Source organism: Fundulus heteroclitus, chromosome 3, assembly GCF_011125445.2.
Source record: "Fundulus heteroclitus isolate FHET01 chromosome 3, MU-UCD_Fhet_4.1, whole genome shotgun sequence".
NCBI classification, from domain to species: domain Eukaryota; kingdom Metazoa; phylum Chordata; class Actinopteri; order Cyprinodontiformes; family Fundulidae; genus Fundulus; species Fundulus heteroclitus.
This window is the reverse complement of record NC_046363.1, coordinates 24,147,508-24,167,201: the sequence shown is the minus strand read 5'-3', so window position 1 is coordinate 24,167,201 and position 19,694 is coordinate 24,147,508. Positions and strand designations below refer to the sequence as shown.

The 19,694-nt window shown below is 43.3% G+C and overlaps 1 protein-coding gene across 3 annotated transcripts in view; it reads left to right on the top strand.

Moving 5' to 3' along the window:
• Positions 1-16,798: 16,798 nt before the first annotated feature.
• ptpn3 (protein tyrosine phosphatase non-receptor type 3) overlaps positions 16,799-19,694 on the top strand; it is a 32,954-nt gene continuing 30,058 nt past the window's right edge. The window contains exons 1-3 of one of the 3 annotated variants that reach the window (XM_036133670.1): positions 16,799-16,980; positions 17,695-17,750; positions 18,225-18,370. In XM_036133670.1, coding sequence (XP_035989563.1) covers positions 18,302-18,370 — 69 coding nt within the window. In that variant the 5' untranslated portion in view covers positions 16,799-16,980; positions 17,695-17,750; positions 18,225-18,301. Of the gene's footprint in view, positions 17,751-18,224; positions 18,371-19,694 lie in introns of all 3 variants that reach the window. The other 2 variants (XM_036133685.1, XM_036133679.1) reach the window with 2 other exon arrangements.

Here is a 19,694-nt window from a genome sequence, read left to right as displayed (position 1 = left end):
GAATTACAATAACAATGTTCCCCTCTGAATACACGAGGATTTCCCCTCCACACACGCTTTAAACATCCTTCTCTGTAAAAAAAAAAAAAAAAAAAACAGTTCTCTGGCATAAACTTTAGGTGCAAGCCACAGTGTGACATTATGACGGCTTTTCTACTGAGAACTGAGTTATATAACCAAACTTTGACACTAATGTGTTCTTATGTAATGAGTGGGGGAAAGAGAGGCTGTGTCCAGCCGGCGGTAAACACATTCTTGAGTGAAACAGAGAAGAACGGAGATGGCTGAGGAATTTAAAGGCGAACAGTGAAACCAGACATAGAGCAGATGGCTCTAAACTGTGACCATGCATGTGGTGGTTTTGTCTTAAAGCGGTGATGTAGCGCATGAAATCCCCTTCTGATGTGTTAATCGGATGGGGGGATACTGAAATAACATCGGGTTTGTTCCTGTGTCTCCGGGGGTCTAAATTTAGAGATGTTGCGGGGGTCAGGGTGGAGAGGGCACAGCGGGTCTTGGTTTGCAGAAAGTTGATCCTCACGGGAGAAACAGGGGGAGGTTTTCCTTCTGCTGCTGAGCCTGTTTCTAAGAGGACAGGAGCAAACTCCCTTCATCTGTCTGTGGCACTCCACGGTCGACCAGTCGCTGCTGGTCCCTGAGCGGCCGCCCTCAGTGGCAAACATCTGACCTCCCCCGGAGCCGGTCAGGGCTGGTTTCACCTCCGAGGGAATGCAACAAATGCGCTCAACAGCATTCTTACTTGTGAGTTGTCCGGTTGGGAGTATTTGCAGTGGGCCAGTGGACGCATTTGTTTTTACATGCGTGAAATAAACAAACACTTTGAAATGGTTAAAAACTAAATGTAGTCCTGGATTCAATCGCATTTGCGAAATGGAGACGATAAAGGTTTAACAGTTCTTTTGATTCACTAATTGAAACCAGATACTCACATGCACTGCATAAAATCAGCATTAGTTTCACTGCCTGACATGAAATCTGATGAGAATTTGTCTGTTTTAAATTAGGATTACCAAGCCTAACTCAACAACAATGGCTTTCTTGATGTTTGGCCCATTCATCCGGGCAGCGCTGGTGTAACTGAGTCAGGTTTGAAGGCCTCTTTCCTCGCAAACACCTTTTCTCCTCTGGTCATGATTTCCTGTGAGACTAAGATCTGCACCTTTGTGATGGCCGCTTCAAAACCATGACTTTGTATCTGATTTAGCACTATGATTACGATCATTGTACTTTTGGTTGATTTATTTTTACAAGCTGATGTTGCTTCAATCTTTTCACACATAACCTTTTCCTCCTCATGATTTAATCTATTTTGTGAAACGCACCTGCCCCTCCTAGAGCGAGACACCCCATGATGCTGCCACCGCCGTACGTCACAGTTGGGATGGTGTTCTCAAGTCTGCGAGCTTCTCCCTTTTTCATCCAAAAGTAACAATGGACATTATGGCCAAATACTTCAACTGTATTTTCCTCAGGTCAAAGGACGTTTCTCCCAAAATGGAAGCCTTTGTCACTGAGAACAATTGCAAACTGTGTACTTTGTTCTTTATATTGCTTTTAGAGTAATGGCTTCTTCTTTGCTGAGTGACCATTCAGACCAGTACAAGACACGTTTCACTCTGAATAATTACACTCTCTCATCAGACTCTCATCTTCGTGATGAAACAGAACCAGAATTTCTCTTATTATCATTGCTGGTGAAGATTCTCAGTCATCCAGGTCATGGTCATTCCAAAAAAAGGTAAAAAACAAAGCAACTGGACTTGTTTTCCGTAGTTGAAGACGTTTCGCTTCCGGGAGAGGAAGCGAAAACGTCTTCAACTACGGAAAACAAGTCCAGTTGCTTTGTTTTTTACCTTTTTTTGGAAGTCTTATTATCATTGTGCAAGAAAGCTGAACAAAATTTAAAGAATAGCAACCCTCATTACAAATAAATAAATAAATGGGTAATAATAAATACGTAAGTATATCTCAATAACAAAATAATAAGAAGAAAATAGAAAAAAATTAATAAATTGATAAATAAAATGTAAAAAAAAAAAAAAAGGATCGATTTGCACATTTTCCGATCAAAACCAGTTTATCTCATCCAAGGATAAAACAGTCTTGTTAAGATACACAATGCTCTTCCTGAAAGCTTGCTTGATGCCTGACTTCGCTTGATTTTCCAATGATGTCACATAAAGAAGCAGAATTTCAGGTACTGCTTTAAAATACACGCACAGGTTTGCCTCTTTTTAGCTCAAATGTTGTAATTTAGCCTACCAGGTCTTTTGAAACGCCATTGTCTGGGCTTCCCCGAATTGTTTAAAAGCAAAGTAATCTTTTTTTTTTTTTTTTTTTTTTTTTTTTTCTTTTTTTTTTTTTTTTTTTTTGTTTTGTTTATTATGATTCCTGCAAGGAGAATTTCAAATTATATGGACATGACAATGGGAGAGTAAAGGAAGAACAAAAAGTGAAAGAAAAGAAAAAGAGTAGAGGTGAAAGAAAGAGGAGATAAAACGAAGAGAATGATAAAATGTCCTCTGTCTGCTCCATCACCTGGAAAGAGACACAAAAAGAACAGCACAACGAATAGACATAAAGCAACAGATACACTCGAATAACACCTAGATGCCATTGCTAAATCATATATATTATTATGTAAGCTGACATGTGTAATGTGATATTTGAAAAAAGAAAGTGACACAACATAAATAAATAAATAAATAAATTATAAGATTACTGTATATAAGTGAACACTTAATACCTGGGACCCAGCACCAGTGGGAGATGTGAAAGTGCACTAGTTTAGGTGAAGATTATCCAGAAATAGCTTGATAGTGATTGTGGAGAACCAAAGAGCCACCTTCCCCGAGCACAGAGGCAGGCGTCAGGGGACCCGTAACCCTAAAAGGGGCCCCTAAAGCAGGTCGCCCAGGAGGGGCCGACACAGGATATCTGCAACCCCCCCCCAAGGAAGGAGCAGAGACGACCCCGAGGAAATCCCCCAGCCACCGCAATGCCGACGCCCTCAAGAGCCGCGGAGACGAGCCCGTGGGCTACGCCGGCAGCCAGCCCCGCTGAAGTGGTCCCGGCCATGGGCCCTGAGGGCCAGAGGCCCCAGGGGCGCCCCGCCCCCGCGACGAGGGCCCCGGCCGCCCCCCGGGGGGCCAGGCCCCGCGAAGAGGCCGCCAGGAGCGGGCCGGCGCACGCCCGGGAACCCGCCCCAAACCCGAAGCCAACTAATGCGCCAGGGGGCCAAGGCGCCCGCCAACGAAGTGGAGGAGGGCAGGACGTGGGGGGATGGGCTCCGCACCTATCGGAGACTTGAGATGTTCTTGGGAGAGGGAGCGGACCACACCCATACCTGAAAAAAAACGAAAAAAAAAAAAAAAAAAACTCATTCACCCCATCCCTCCCTTGTGCCCCACTCGCCACACACACAAAAAAAAAGACGCTGTACACACATTCCCACATAACACTCACATCCAACACTGACCAAAGGGGGGAGGGTCACCCCAAATCGACTATACGACTGCTTGTGCCCGACCCCCGGCCCCGGCCCCCGACCAGACGCCCCCCGGACCGGGCCCCCCCAAGAGGGCGGGCCAACACGACCCGCACGAGCCACCCGGCCAGAGCCCCCCCCTCCCCCTAAATACCTAATAAACCCACTCCCTCCCCCCACCTTGCCCTTGCCATCCCTGCCCCCCGTCCCCTGGGGGGAGCGGAGGCATCAGCCCCAGACCTGGCAGGCCGCTGGCTGCACACCGCAGCCCCCCGCCAAGACCCCGGACACAGTGGCCCGCACCTCCTCCAGGCCCCAGACTCCTTGCCTCCATCGGAGAACGGGGGTGTGCAGAAGACCCCGACCCTCCCTACGCCTGCTCAAATGTTGTGTTGTTGCATGTTGTTCTCAAGTGCGTTTAAAAACTGGGAGCGCCGAAGGGGATGCACGGCACAGCCCACCCCCCTTTCGGAAGGAAGCTGTTGCCAGCGCACCCCCTCCGTGTGACTGCCCAGAACCCTCAATGTCTAAGTGGGAGAGGAGGTGAAGGGAGCCGTCCGAGGTGAGGCCCACACAACATAAGCCCCCTCCCAGACGTCTTCCCCCCACCCCCCCCCCTACCATGGCCTATATGAGTGTGTGATGTGAAAAATGTTTGAAGTGAAAGTGTCTAAGATGCAAAATAAAATTGGGGAGAGGGGCGTCACCAGAAAGTGGCAACCTCCAGTAACGCCCCCTCCCTCATGACCTACATGTGTGGCGGCGTGATGGAGCAGGCAGAGGGAGGAGTCCGGGGATGGGGAGCAAATGACTGGGAAGCCAACCCAGGGAGCCAGCTCCCCTACTGACTCCAATAGGCACCCCCGCTCCCCGAAAGCCCCACCTAGAGAAGGGGGCCTCGCCAGCGGCACCACCGTAGCCCGGGGGCCAGGGAGAGGCCGCAGGGCCCGCCAGCCAACCACCCACCAGGACCAACACCTAAGCCCCCCCCAGCCCACCCACCAAGCCTACTTAAACTAAATAAATAAAATTAATAAATAAATAAATAAATAAATAAATACATAAATAAATAAATAAATAAATAAATAAATAATAATAATAATAATAATAATAATAATAATAATAATAATAATAAGAGGGGGGGACCCTGGCCAGCCGGCCCGCACGAGCCACCCCAACCCCACCCCCCAGGTGAAACCCGCACCGGAAGACGACACGGACCAGGACCGGGACAGGGGGCCGGACACAAGTCCACCAGAACGTCAACCCCCCCCCACCCCCCCCCCCCCCCACCCGTGGATTTAATCCCTCCCCAACATTAACGTTCAAACAACTCACCATACATTCGACAGTAGACATCCAGGCTGGGTAGATCCCTACTCCCCCTCCTTTCCCCCTCCCCCCACTGGCAGAGTGCCTTTCCAATAAAGGAGAAGAGCATCTGCCCAGAGGTGTTAATGACCATGCCCCCCTACCAGCTCAACGGGCCCCGAGGCCCCCCAGCGCACCAGAGGCCCCGTGCAGGGGCGGACACCCGGGCGCGCGCCGGCCCACACCAAAAGCGGCACACCCCCCGGAACCGGAACCCCCGAGGCCCCGCCGGGGCCCGCGCCCGAGGGCGGCGCGCCCCAGGGACCCCAGACCCCCAGACCCACCCCGGCCCCACCCAGCGGCAGCACAGCTACCAGGTCAGTAACCCACGTCCGTCAACACGCAGCTCCCAAAGAGCGCCGCAAGCGGCTGCTGTAGGCCACCCGTAGGCCTCCCAAACTCCTCCCAGATGGGGGCAACAGACCCCGGAGCCGGATCCACCAGGCGCCCTACTCCAAGTGCCCCCAGGGCCCCAGGAACCCCTCCATCCAGCCACTGCGCCCTGCAGGAAGCAACCCACCGCCCCCTATTCCACTAAGTGATGGTGTTGATCAGAGGAGCCCAAAAAGACCAATCAGATGTGGAAGCAGATGCTGTCTCTAGATTAATATGATCCAACAAAAGGTCTCTATACTGATTGATACTGAGATTTTGTTTACTTTTCCAATTCATGAGGATAGTTTTCTTTGCGATGCATAAAGCAGTAAAAACCATGTAAACTATTTCTTTTTTCAGAGGACTTTCCTCAAAATTACCGAGCAGGCAAACTGATGGGGATGGTGTAATCTTACAGCTCAAGCACCTTGATAAGTCCTTACATATCTGTGTCCAGAACCTCTGGACTGGTGTGCATAACCATAACGCATGAAAATAATTATCAGGATGATTGCCTATGCAGTGTGGGCAGATATTAGATTGTGCCAGACCCATCTTGAATAATCTTTGTCCTGTGTAATGTACTCTGTGAAGGATTTTGTATTGTATTAGTTGTAAGTTGGTGTTTCTAGTCAATTTGAAAGTTCTTAGACATGTCTGAGCCCAGAAATTTTGTTCAAAGGTGCCAGATAAATCTTTTTCCCATTTCATTATAGGAAGAGATATCGAATCATCTATTTTAGTCAGTGTCCTGTATGATTTAGACAGTAGTTTGGGGGGGGTTAAATCTAAGAACTCTATTATATTAGTTGGGACTTGTAAACCACCATTAATATGCTTATATTTATTTTTAATTATAGATTTAAGTTGTTCATATTCCAAGAATTTATTTTTACTAATGCCATATTGCATATTTAGTTTAGCAAAATTGATGAACTCGGTTCCGTCAAGTAGATGTTCCAGATATTTAATACCTTTATTCTTCCAGTATGTAAAATTTATCATTTTATTATTTTGTAGGATATCAGGGTTATTCCAGATAGGTGTACGACTGCATGGGATAAGGGATGACTTTGTCATTTTGAGGAACTCCCACCATGCTGTCAGAGTAGAACTAATGTTGATATATTTGAAGCATGTATGCCGTTTTATATTTGAGCTTATAAACGGCAGATCTGAAATCATGATATTATTGCACATTTCCTGTTCTATATCTAACCAAGGCTCATCTAAAAGACTATTTTTTATCCATTTAGAGATGTATTGTAGCCTATTTGCTAAGTAATAGTTATGGAAGTTAGGCAGATCTAATCCTCCCCTGTCTTTAGTCTTCTGTATTGTCTTTAAGCTAATACGTGGGGGTTTATCTTTCCAAAGAAATCTAGAAATGGCAGAGTCTAGAGATTTAAACCAGTCAGATGATGGTTTATTGGGGACCATTGAAAATAAATAATTAATTCTAGGTAGGACCATCATTTTTATTGAAGCTACCCTACCCATAAGTGTGATTGGAAGCGATTTCCATCTTTCAAGGTCCTCTTCTATCCTGTTTAAAAGTGGGGCATGGTTAAGTTTAAGTAAATCTGTTAATTTATTCGACACAGTAATACCTAAATATTTAATATTTCCTGATTGCATTTGTAAATTTAGGGAGTTTTCGAGAGAGCAATTAATTGACAGTACCGTAGATTTAGACCAGTTTAACGAGTAATCTGATACTTTGGAGAAAGATTCTAGTATTCTAATTACTTGTAAAAGAGAATTATTTGAATGCTGGAGATAAAGTAATACATCATCCGCGTACAAACTAATCTTGTGCTCTATTTTCATGCATTTTATACCTTTTACAGCTTTTGTTTGTCTGATTGTTGCTGCTAGAGGTTCTATAAAGATGGCAAAAAGTGATGGAGAAAGAGGGCATCCTTGCCTGGTGCCCCTCTGTAGACAAAAACTGGAAGATATTTGATTATTTGTCCTGACACAGGCTGTTGGAGAATTGTATAGAATTTTTAACCAGTTTATGAATAAATCGCCAAAACCGAATTTATGAAGAGTAGCGAATAAAAATTTCCAATTTACTCTATCAAATGCTTTTTCTGCGTCTAAAGACAATATATTGGTTTTAATGTTTTTACTGTAGGAATAATCAATTAAATTAAGTAATCGGCGTGTATTTGTGGATGACTGCCTTCCTCTGATGAAACCAGTTTGATCTGGATGTATTATGAGAGGAGTTACTTTGTCTAATCTTTTTGCTAAAGCTTTACAGATTATCTTAATATCCACATTAATTAAGGATATGGGACGATAACTAGTGGGCAACACAGGATCTTTGTCTGGCTTGAGCAGAAGGCTGATGGTGGCAGAGTTCATATTAGCTGGAAATCTACCTTTTTCCTGTATTTCCTGCAACATTCTGTGGAACGTTGGGGCTAGAATATTCCAGAACTCTTTATAAAACTCAGTGGGGAATCCATCTGGACCTGGAGCCTTTTTATTAGGCATGCTTTTAAGAGCTTCCTGGGTTTCAGCTGTTGTCAGCGGGGAATCCAGTGTCATTCTTTGGTTATCTGATAATTTAGGAAGTGTAATTTTATCCAGAAATTGCTTAATATCCTTCTCTGATGGATTTATCTGTGGTGTGTATAAAGATTTGTAGAAATCGCGGAAGGTATTATTTATACACTCTGGTTCACTTACTGTATTACCAGTTGAATCTGTAGCAAAGTAATCTTACTGTAATGTATGTAAAGTTCAGAATCTGAAGAAAGTAATAGGAAAGAAATCTCAATGTCATTGTGAATTAAGCAAATAAAACTAACTTTACTTATCCTAAATAACCTAAAATAGCAAACGTTTTGTCTGATTTAATGTCAATGTTAAAGCTCGCATGAACTTTAATTTTGCAAAATTCATTTTGCTTTATAAATAAATTGCTTTTCTCCTGCTATTTGCAAAGTGAGTTTTATTTAGTGTCACAAACTACATGTCATGTTTTTTTTTTTTTTCAGTTTAATCTTATTTCTATGCTCTGTCAAGAACAGCTGATCTTCATGAGCAGTCACAGATATTAGACTGGGGGGGCTATATTCAAAATAAGCTCAAATGAAAAAATAGAAGGTTTGCTTTACTTTAAAAAAGAATTTATGAAACATCTGTGATGCAATTTAATCCACCAATAAATCCCACTCAGCCTGCCCAAATGGTTTTTTGAATAATCTTTAAAAGACAAAAAGTCCCCAGTTTTTCATACACACTCCTTCTGGGAGTGTCACAACCCTAACTCATTCTGGAAAAATGAAGCAAACATAATAAAAGACATGTATGAATATGTCATACCCAGAGAATGTGAAATTCTGTGTCTGGGAAGGTTGAGCAACTGTGTCATGGAAAAAGACGTTTAACCAACATACTGTTGATAACATGGGGGGAAAAAGGCAATAATGAGAGAGAATGACCTATCGCCTCACAATAAGAGAAAATGATTTTGTGACAAAAAGGGAAAAATGGACCCAATGGACGATGTATAAGAATTGATGGCTTTAATCCTATGCACCTTGTAAATTGATGTAGTACCCCAGTAACCATGACTGCTATGTTTGTGGATGTTATGTTGCACTATACTATGGTATGTTATGTTATGTTATGTTATGTTATGTTGCACATCTGTTCCTCTTTTTCAGCTGCAAATTTGTAAGGTTTTGCATTGCCATATTTGTGCTGTTGGCATCAGGGCCATAGCACAGACATGAGCTGGGAAGCCACATGTTGTAGAGAAGAGTGATTTTATCAGATGATGAAAACAAAGGCTTACAAGCTGGCAGGGAAAATAGGAACCAGGAACACGACAAGATGATGACCAGAACCGGGGAAACATGGCAGAGGACCTAAAAATCAGTGAGACTGAACTGGCTGATTATACAGGGGAGGAAACAGAAAGAACAACAGGTTGTTAAAAACTTTGTATTTGTTGTTTTTGAAGTCAGATTCCTGACATCGAAGGTGCCGTGAAATGAGATGAATTGTGTTGTTGATTACTGGTTGTTGTGTTGGAAAGAAAGGTTCAAAATCACCCCTTAGCTCAAAGCTTATAAGCAGAAAAGGCAAACTGAAGGTTTTACCACATATTCAGCCCCATAATAATAATTCAAGAGGTTAATACTGAGAGAAAATAAAAATCTACATGCCTGTCGTTTAATCTTTATTATGATCGTGCTTTTGTCACTGGATAGATTTTAGATCCTTTCAGAACTTTTCTGATTTCAAAGTAGATTGATAGACCATAATACCGGCTGGAAAGGAGACACCTAGTTGCGTTGCAGAGGAGGAATATTCCACGACTGTGAACAACAACAATGCAAAGTTTAAAAACCAGCTTTAAAGATGGAAAACAAGAAAACTGGAATGTGGACAAGTATCCTGCTGGACTTGAATATCCCCAAAAAACACAAACATCCAAGTTATTGTTTAAAGAGAAATGCATAGAGCAACACAATCACTATGGAAAACAAAAACGTTGTCATGTTTGAAGAAGTTAACATACATCACCATTCACAATGTTCCTCATTTAAGTTTATTTGATGAGGATAATATAAAAAAAAAACAATACTGTATGCAAAACTATATATTGTATACGACGTCTACTTTGCAGACTTAAACTCAAATTAACATTTAAAAAAATGCAAAAATACAAACATCCATTATAAAATTGCAAAACAAGTGTTGTGCCTGTTCACATTTAACAAGAACCGGTTCTAAATTTGGTTCCCCTGGAATAAAATTAATTAATTCATGTTTACCTTTCACCACCTAAACAATCTGAACTACGTTTTCAGCACCAAAAGAGACTTTTTTCACTTATTTTTCATTTATTTATCACAATTGTGTCAAGAATCAGATTAAAAGGTATATACATCATAATTCTCCAAGAAGAGGTAATCGTTAATGTCATGGGGTAATATTTCCAGCCTGGCCTTTACCAACTAGTTTATTTCTGTTCAACTCTCAAATTCCCCAAACAGGTAATCTCATTTACATATTTTCCTTTTTTCACCGTTTAAAGACAAAATTTATCTAAATCTGTTCTCAAAATTGATCCGTTAGGGCTGTGTTTGTAGTTGCAGCCCCTTTAAAACTCTTGGGTTCCTCCTTTGAAAGCATCTTGCATCTTTTTAGCACAACAGTCAAAAACTCTTAACTCAGAGACAACATCTATGTTGATATTTTGTCCACACTTACCTGTGCCATGGTCAGAGAGAAAAGTAAGAAGAAGTGGGACAATGCATATGAAGCAGCAGCATCACGCCGTTGTTCGTCACTGCTGGAGACTCCCGCCCAGATAAAAGATCTCCCTTTAATCTAGCCGTTGTGATGTTTAGGACATATGAGCTTCAATTTACGTTGTTAAGATTGAAGCGAGGAGTGAGACTCACTTTAGCAATCATGGGTCCCCAAAAAGGGAGCTCGTGTGCATGTAGGAGCTGAACCAGACCTGCGTACACACACAGCAGTCACCAGACTCTCACCTTGGAGGGAAAATGTTACAAACTCCATTTTTTGCACAATATATGAAAAGTTTGCTCCCTGTAAACACAGGTTACATCTTTCACTAATTTCCAAATAGAGCTCTGGTAATTCACCCCAAAATGAACTGTGCTCACTTCAGGGTTGTCATGTAAAAACAAACACCATCGTTCAGTTCAAATTTCTTAAACAAGTGAGCTCCACTCATGAAGGCATGCACACTCCACTCTGTCTACAACCTAGAACTGAACAGACATGAAACTTTCTTCAAATGCTTCACTGTGAGCTTTAAATTTTAATTCAGTTCATTGCTCGTACTGTGGATTTATTTTGATTGCTTCACCTGATAACTTAAAGGTTTAAACTCAATTTTATTATGCTTTTTTTGCAAGAAAGTGTTTCAAAACAACAGCTTTTCAAACAAAAAGAAAAAAAAACCATCCAGTTACAATTTTACACCAACTTTTACATTAACTGGCACCTACTCCAGCATCTGAGCAAGGTCACTTTTATTCTGCTGTCAGAAAAATGCTGAAAAGCTAGGTGCGGAGCCCATCCCCCCACGTCCTGCCCTCCTCCACTTCGTTGGCGGGCGCCTTGGCCCTCTGGCGCATTGGTTGGCTTCGGGTTTGGGGCGGGTTCCCGGGCGTGCGCCGGCCCACTCCCGGCGGCCTCTTCGCGGGGCCTGGCCCCCCGGGGGGCGGCCGGGGCCCTCGTCGCGGGGGCGGGGCGCCCCTGGGGCCTCTGGCCCTCAGGGCCCATCGCCGGGACCACTTCAGCGGGGCTAGCTGCCGGCGGAGCCCACGGGCTCGTCCCCGCGGCTCTTGAGGGCGTCGGCATTTCGGTGGCTGGGGGATTTCCTCGGGGTCCTCTCTGCTCGTTCCTTGAGGGGGGGGTTGCAGATATCCTGTGTCGGCCCCTCCTGGGCGACCTGCTTTAGGGACCCCTTTGGGAGTCCGGGGTTACGGGTCCCCTGACCCCTGCCTCTGTGCTCGGGGAAGGTGGGTCTTCGGTTCTCCACAATCACTATCAAGCTATTTCTGGATAATTTTCACCTAAACTAGTGCACTTTCACATCTCCCACAGGTGCTGGGTCCCAGGTATTAAGTGTTCACTTATATACAGTAATCTTATAATTTATTTATTTATTTATGTTCTCTCACTTTCTTTTTTCAAGTATCACATTACACATGTCAGCTTACATAATAATATATATGATTTAGCAATGGCATCTAGGTGTTATTCGTTTGTATCTGTTGCTTTATGTCTGTTGGTTGTGCTGTTCTTTTTGTGTCTCTTTCCAGGTGACGGAGCAGACGGAGAAGGTTTTATCATTCTCTCCCTTTTATCTCCTCTTTCTTACACTTCTTTCACTTCTACTCTTTTCTTTCGCTTTTTGTTCTTCCTTTACTTTCCCATTGTCATGTCCATATAATTTGAAATTCTCCTTGCAGGAATCATAATAAAGCTATTTACAAGCATAAATCAAGTGGAGCACTATGGCGAAAGCTGTTCGCTCCACTTGTAAAAGCAAAATCTGTCGAGCTCTATCTGGCATTGAGACATCAATTCCTATTGCCATATTGCTAGACAGGACACTGGGAAAAAAAAATAAAAATGCTGAAAACCTTATTACAAATATATAAATCTAAGCAAAACCATGTTTTGTGACATAACTCTTTTTCCTGAGTTGCCTGGTAGCAGACACCTTTGAGCTTTAAAGTGCGCCAGCTTCTCCAAGCTGATGCAGTCTTGAGTCATCTGACATTTAAGAACTGAAATAATGTGTTGCGCTAGCGGTAGACGTACAGTCATGATGGAAAACAACAGTTCAGCGACTGTCGGTACAGTCATGCAACTTCCAGAGGATTTAGAGGAGGACAGCGCAAGAGATGCTAATTAAATTCACTCGAGTAATTTACTATCAGAAATTTAAGTGGAAGCTTTTGCAGGCTGCAGACGCGGAGCATACAGGTCGCTGTTAGCACAATGCCAAGACAGAAAGACCTCAGCAATACAGCCACTATCAGTGCAATGTATCAGTTTTGCTGCCGGTCAATGTGGGAAGAGAATAAAGGCCATTTTCAATCGAAATTGTATCATCCTGAAGTTACATTGATGGTGCATGAGTGTAAAACATTTGGGAAAGCTGCCAAATCCCACCGATGTCCAACCGTGGAACGCACTGAGGTATAGAGCACTACAGCAGCTCCATTTCAGACTTCTAGAGACCTCAGTTAGCACAATAAATATCAAAATATCACTGGTTGGAACCAACATATATCAGCACAAACATCCATGGTGGTCCATGGTGGTGGAGGAGGGATGATTTGGGCTGCAGTCATCCAGTTTGGTCGAGTAGTGTGGAGCCAAACGTGAGCCTTTCTGTCTGACAGCTGAAGCCGGGATCATCAACAGAACAATGATTCAAAATTCAGCGGCAAATTTACAACAGATTGGCCAAAAGGGGAATTTCTCAGCATTATATACCTGAAACAGGAATAGTTTTTAGACATCTTTAACCTCTGCAGCTTGCATGTCTCATTTCTGAATCTGTCTTAATATTGAGGAGGCAGGGAGGTCAATGCATGCAAATCTATTAGTGCAATAAAAATACAACGATGCTAACAATAATAATAATAATAATAATAATACCTGAGGGCTGTCTTTCTTCGTACAAAAGGACTGAAGCAATTACTTTTTAGCAGGACCTTTTTTCTTGAATAATTCATAGATAGGTGTACTTCGGTACCCCTATCTCCTACTCCTACACCTAAAAAGTTGATTTTCGTCAACTTTTTATTCTTTAAGTCCCACTTCATGTTTTGCTCTCAGTCCTGTTTTGAGACGTTGAGATTACGTACAATGTAGAGATGATGATAAATAAATTATTTTATTATCATCATCATTATACAGTCTGTTGTCATGCAACAAAGCATTCAGTGTTACAAATAATTCAATAAAGCTGATTCACAATTGGTCGTTTTTTCTTTTCTTTTTTTTTTTTTTTGTAGCATGTGATCCACTGAATCTTTTGACGGTAAAAAAAAAGAAAAAGTGGTCAGTAATACCTCGTGTATCCTGTAGATGGCGACAACAAGTAGCCCACAGCAAGTAGAACAGCATCGTTCATCACTTCAATTTATTCTCATTCAAGAAAAATAAACCCCCCAAAAAACACTTTTTTATGCACTATTAACACAGCCTTTCTTCATAAACAATGACACATCTTCGAGAAGGGTAAATGGCAGATTAATAGGCAAATTTATTTAAATTTCTCAGAAAGAAATAGTCCAAATTTTTAGGTATGGGTGCTCGTTTTAAAATCATGGAAAACAACTAAATGACTCAAAGGTTACAAAAACAAAAAGTACAGTTTCTTAGCATTTCGCTGCAGATGTAAATATGTCTTAGGTTAGACAATGCATTATCCCACAAACATTTTTACGTCCTAAAGTTTTATTCACAATTGATATTCCTTCTCATTCTTTGTTGTAAAAATGCTCAAACACTTTCAGATGGGTGGATCTATGAAGATTATTTTTTAAGTCTGGGATCTGGGTCCTTCTAACATGTGAGCATGGTTTGGTGTAAACCATTTATAATTGTAGCTCTGATTGTGTGTTTGCAATTGTTTACCTGCTGGAAGGTGAACCTGCGCCCCAGTCTCAAGTCTTTCGCACCGTTTAACAGGCTTGTCTTCCAGTACTGTCCTGTTTTTGGAGCCTATCAGTTTTATGCTGCCACCACGTTTCACTGTGTTGACCCACATTATTAGTTTTTACCACACACAGCATTTTGTATGAAGCCAAAATGTTTGGTCTCTTTGGTCTCATCTGACCAGAGCAGCATCCTCCATGTGTCTGCCGTTTCCCCTGCATGGCTCGTGGCAACCTGCAAACAGGACCTCCTATTGTTTTTTTTCTGCAATTGCTCAGAAGGCCAGATGTTTTTGACTACAGGATTTGTCGCCCACCCTGAGCTGCTTCTCCAAATATCACCCTACCTGTCCTGTCCATCAACTCAGGTGGAAAGCCACTTTTGGGGTTTTTAATATTGAACAGTGTTCTCTGTGACATTCAATTGAATGAAGTTTATTAACACAGAGCCAGTTCACAACACGTCACTTCAAGGCTCGTTACGAAGTTAATCAAACAGACATTGTAAAAGTTTTCTATTAAAGGAAACCCAGAGGATTGCATCGGGTCATTGACTTGCAGCGTTTACTCCTCCTGGATAAATATGTAGTGACAGCGGATGGATGCTTGCATTGTGTCGTTGACTTTGCAGCAATCCCTCATACCAAGCATCCATTTAGCGACAGTGGAGAGGAAAACTCCCCTTTAACAGAAAAAAAAAAAAACCCTCCAGCAGAACCAGGCTCAGTGTGAACGGCCATCTGCCACGAGAAGACGGAGCAGAGACACACATAAAGGACGCAGAAGCACTAACCCAGAAGTATGTTCAAAGCGTTTTAAAACCTAATTTAACCTAATCTGTTGAGTTACTTGGTCTTCATGGTAATGTTTGTTCACTAATCTTCCCTAGTAAACCGCAGCGGCCTTCACAGAACAGCATGGTTTAGCCTGGGATTAAATCAGGGGGCAGTAAAGGTGGCATAATACAATGTAAACCACCATATTTGTAAAACATTTTGAGCATCATATATCATCATACATCATTTTCCTTCAACTTCTAATAATGAAACACAATGAGGTTTATGGTTCTAACCTGAGAGGTATGAACACTTAAGCAAGAGGCTGCCTCACAGTTTCAGTCCTGTCCCACATGAACGCAAAAAAAATAGCTTCCAGCACGACATTCATATCTTATGGTATGTGAAAGTAACAAGTCTTCTCCGGGAGTAGTGTATGAACATGTCTCGGTCAGTAATGTGTGCATTCTTATGGGCTTGCATAGTCTATCGCTTGTACAGTAGATTTTCTTTTAGCCAAAACTTAACTCAGTATCAGTAAGGACTTTATAACCACCAGCAGTCCCAGCAGCAAGCAAATTGTTTTTTTGTAGATAATACAATTATTCATGCACATTTTGTACACTTTTGAGTCACCCTACTTGGTTGCACATTTAATTTAATCGGACTATGCCGTTTTTGAATAAGTGTTCGGTATTTTTGCTTCTGTAGTTCACTTTTTCCTCTTACTTGTTGCTGATAAACCTGAAATTCACCACTGTGGGACAACCAAGGATTACTCTATTCCATTCAAGCCAAAGAAACAAAACAAACAAACATGAATCGGACAATTAAACCATTTTTACCAAAATGAATCCATACGGTTGCTGGATTAAAGCGTGAACCAAGGGGTGCAATAAACCAACTAAACTGCAGAATATATTGTCAATCTTTCTCAAACCTATATTCATTCATCCATCCTTGTTTTGTTCAATCTCTTGTTAACTTCAATGTCCCGTACAACTAAACTTTGTCCTACTTTGTTTGGACAAATATCAGGACATCAACAGCCACTTTCCACAGTTTTCTTGATAACAACAAAAATCACTTCTTACATCGAGAGCAGTGATTTTAGACATTCCGTGCTGTCTTTTCTGTCTGTTTTTGGTCACAGGACGATACACACAGGAGTCAGTACTACCTGATAGCATAAACATTGTTATTGACGACTGCAGGTGGTCTAATCGTTATTTTCCAATGCGTGTCTGAAAACTAAACATCACTTTTCGACCCCATTCAACGGACTGAGTACCATAAACAAAACAAAACACCAAATAAAACGAATTAAAGTCAATTAAATGCGTGTGAGGTGAGATAGAGCCACGTGATATATATATATATATATATATATATATATATATATATATATATATATATATATATATATATATATATATATATATATATATATATATATATGTAGGTCAGAGACAGAGGTGCATGGGTAAGGAAAGATAACGTGCACGTGAGAGTGACAGCGCTCGTGCCTCCCCCCCGCACGCGCTAGGAAGGGCCTCTTGGCGTCGGGAGCGCGCCCGGCGCAGGGGCGGGGCTGCGCGGAGCCGCCGCCGCCGCAGCCAGCCAGCAGGGATGTGAAACTTGTCCCGGATATTTACCTAACTCTACCTGGGCTTTCCGACGCGCCCCGAACCGAGCTCCTCACAGCGGACACTCGGGAAAAACTAAAATAAAGATATCTCCGCTCTGTCTGTGACGCGACACCGCCGAGGTAGTACCGCTTAGTTTTTTTTTTTGTTTTGTTTTTTGTTTTGTTTGTTTTCTCACTCCGTTTTATAACTCTTCCCAGAAGAAGCGTGAACTTGGCCGGGCAGCTGCCGTAGCTGGAGCCGCGGCCGTGGCTGGAGGGAAAAGAAAGTTTGTTCCTGTGTGCGCGTGGGGTTGTAGCTGCAGAGGAGCACGAGCTGTTAACAGGTTCCCTGTCCGCGCTGCCGCGGCTCAAAGTACAGCCAGGTCACCGCAGGGTTCACGGTCGAAAGCCTGGGAGCTCAGACGTGGGCCTGAAACACTCGGGTCGGCCCTGTTTACTCGCTGACACGTAAAAATAAAAGAGCCCAGGCTAAAGATCCCACTCAGCCAGGCTGCCTCCTACACGTACTCACTGGCCCAGAGGAAGTTATGGAAATTACATATTTCTTTAAACTAAGGCTGGAGTGTTTGCTGGTAAAATGTGGACAAACTTCACCTTACTTTTAATAATTAGATGCCAAGCAGCCGGCCAGGTCCCAGTCTCCCCATAATAACCAACTTCCTTTATGATGTACTTGTAAATTCATTAGACAGGCGCCCGTGAGAGGAGTTATTGTGGAAAACAAGCCACCCAACTGGGACCGGCTCGGTTTTAATACATTCAGAGTGTGTCACCGTGTTCAAACATTAACCCAGACCTTCTGTTTCTTTCTTTCTTCCTCTTTTTTTTTTTCAGAAAGTGAGCTGGGAGCCACATCAACCCACCTGGAAATTCAAGACAAGGACACACATGTACGGACACACACACACACACACACACACAATGCATTCATGGAAAGGCTCAGACAGCAGGGCATGCATGCGTCTGTAGTGAACGTGTGTATTATGTTCCTGCCCTGGCTCCCAGCAAAGCTGCTGCTGGTGATGGGGCGTGTTCAAATCTGAAAATGTTTAACATTCTTATCATTCAGCTGCTTTCGAAAGGCAGAGCGAGAAACACAGAGAGAGAGAGAGAGAGAGACGGGGAGGGAGGGAGGGAGGGAGGGAAGAGACATGTTCAGACCCGGGCCAAGTAATAAAAGATTACACACAGAGTCAGTCACTCCTTTGCATTCACAGTGCATTACTCACTTCAGGCTGATGCTGCATCCAGCAGCACGTCTTACTCACAGTGCAGTGTCATCCCACGGGAAGGACAGCAGCTTGCAAACATCTGACACTCCTGTGGCCGTGTTTGTTTGTTTGTGTGTGTGTGTGTGTGTCCAGGTCTCCACTCGGTGGCGAGGCGAGGGTGGCGTGTTTGTCTTGAGACAAGGGAGGCAGGGGTTACCGTGGTAACAGACATGCCAAAGCCGGACCTGCTCTGCCTCGTTCAGCTGCTGGACGGCAGCATCGAGACCTTCAGAGTCAGCGTACGTAAACACGTGTGTGTGTGTGTGTGTGTGTGTGTGTGTGTGTGTGCTGCTCTGATCCGACTCTCTGGCGGATTCCTCTCTCCTCTTCCTCCAACGATTTACTTCCCTCTCCCTGTTTGAAGGACACGCTCTACTAACCTGACCCTAGCCAGATGGATGTCGCTCCGCCTAGCTCCACTCACATACATCTGGGAACTCTCCATAGGAATTGCCTTTTTTGAAGGCTGGGCCTTATCAAAACTCCTTGCATGTGATTGGATAAGCCACTTGTCTGTCATCTTTATCGACGTGCTATTTCAACCACTCACACCGAAGCTAACCAGTGACGCTGTGAGAGCGACACAGGACTAAAGGCCTCCTAACATGGTTCGCGCTAACCGCTCCGCCACGGGCGCGACCCGGAAAACAAAACTTGCCAAATCCGGTCGGGAGAAGGGCGAAAACATGGTTTCCACCAACAAAAGCCTTCAGAGCCGTTCTCTGATGTTATTTTAATGAAACAATATTAGGTAGATTGGACAACACGGAAGAAATAGCAGCATCAATGTTAACGCTTGCTTCCTCGATGTGAGCCGCCATTGCTATCAAAACAGTCTCACGTCATGGTCGCTTTTCTACTACGTCACATCTATGAAACTCCAGCCCTGCGTCCTGATTGGCCAGACAATAAAATTGGTTGAAGAAATCACTCTCTATGGGAGATGTCCCAGATGGATGTGAGTGAAGCTAAGCGGAGCCAGTGTTGTAGGACTCGAGTCCGAGACTCAAACTCGAGTCCGAGTCATTAGCTAAATTTAGAGACTCATGACTCGAACTTGGACTCGGACTCCTACATTCGGATCATTCTGACTCGGAAATTGAGAAAAAGACTTGACTTTTTTTATATCATTAGGCTATAATTTTAATAAGTCATTAGAATATTACTTGGTGTATGATTTTAATATCTAAATTATTGGTGCAATGTAGTGGAGTGTGGATTTTTTTTTTTGTTTAAAAACATGTAGGCTATGCTTACTTTAGTGCGGAACTTGGACTCGACTTGATCAATAAGGACTTGACTCGGATGAGTAGTGGACTTGACTCGGACTTGAACACTGGAGACTCGAACCTGGACTCGGACTCGAGGCATAGTGACTTGACTACAACACTGGGCGGAGCTAAGCGGAACAAAATTCATCTGGCCCGTCAGGTTAACGCTCTCCTCCTGCAGCGTGTAGATGCTCGTCACACTTTAGAGCCCACCGTATGCCACGTACCCCCCTTATAGCGGTACACCAAAAAAACAAACAAAACAAAAAAAAAAAAACAGGTATTTGCAACA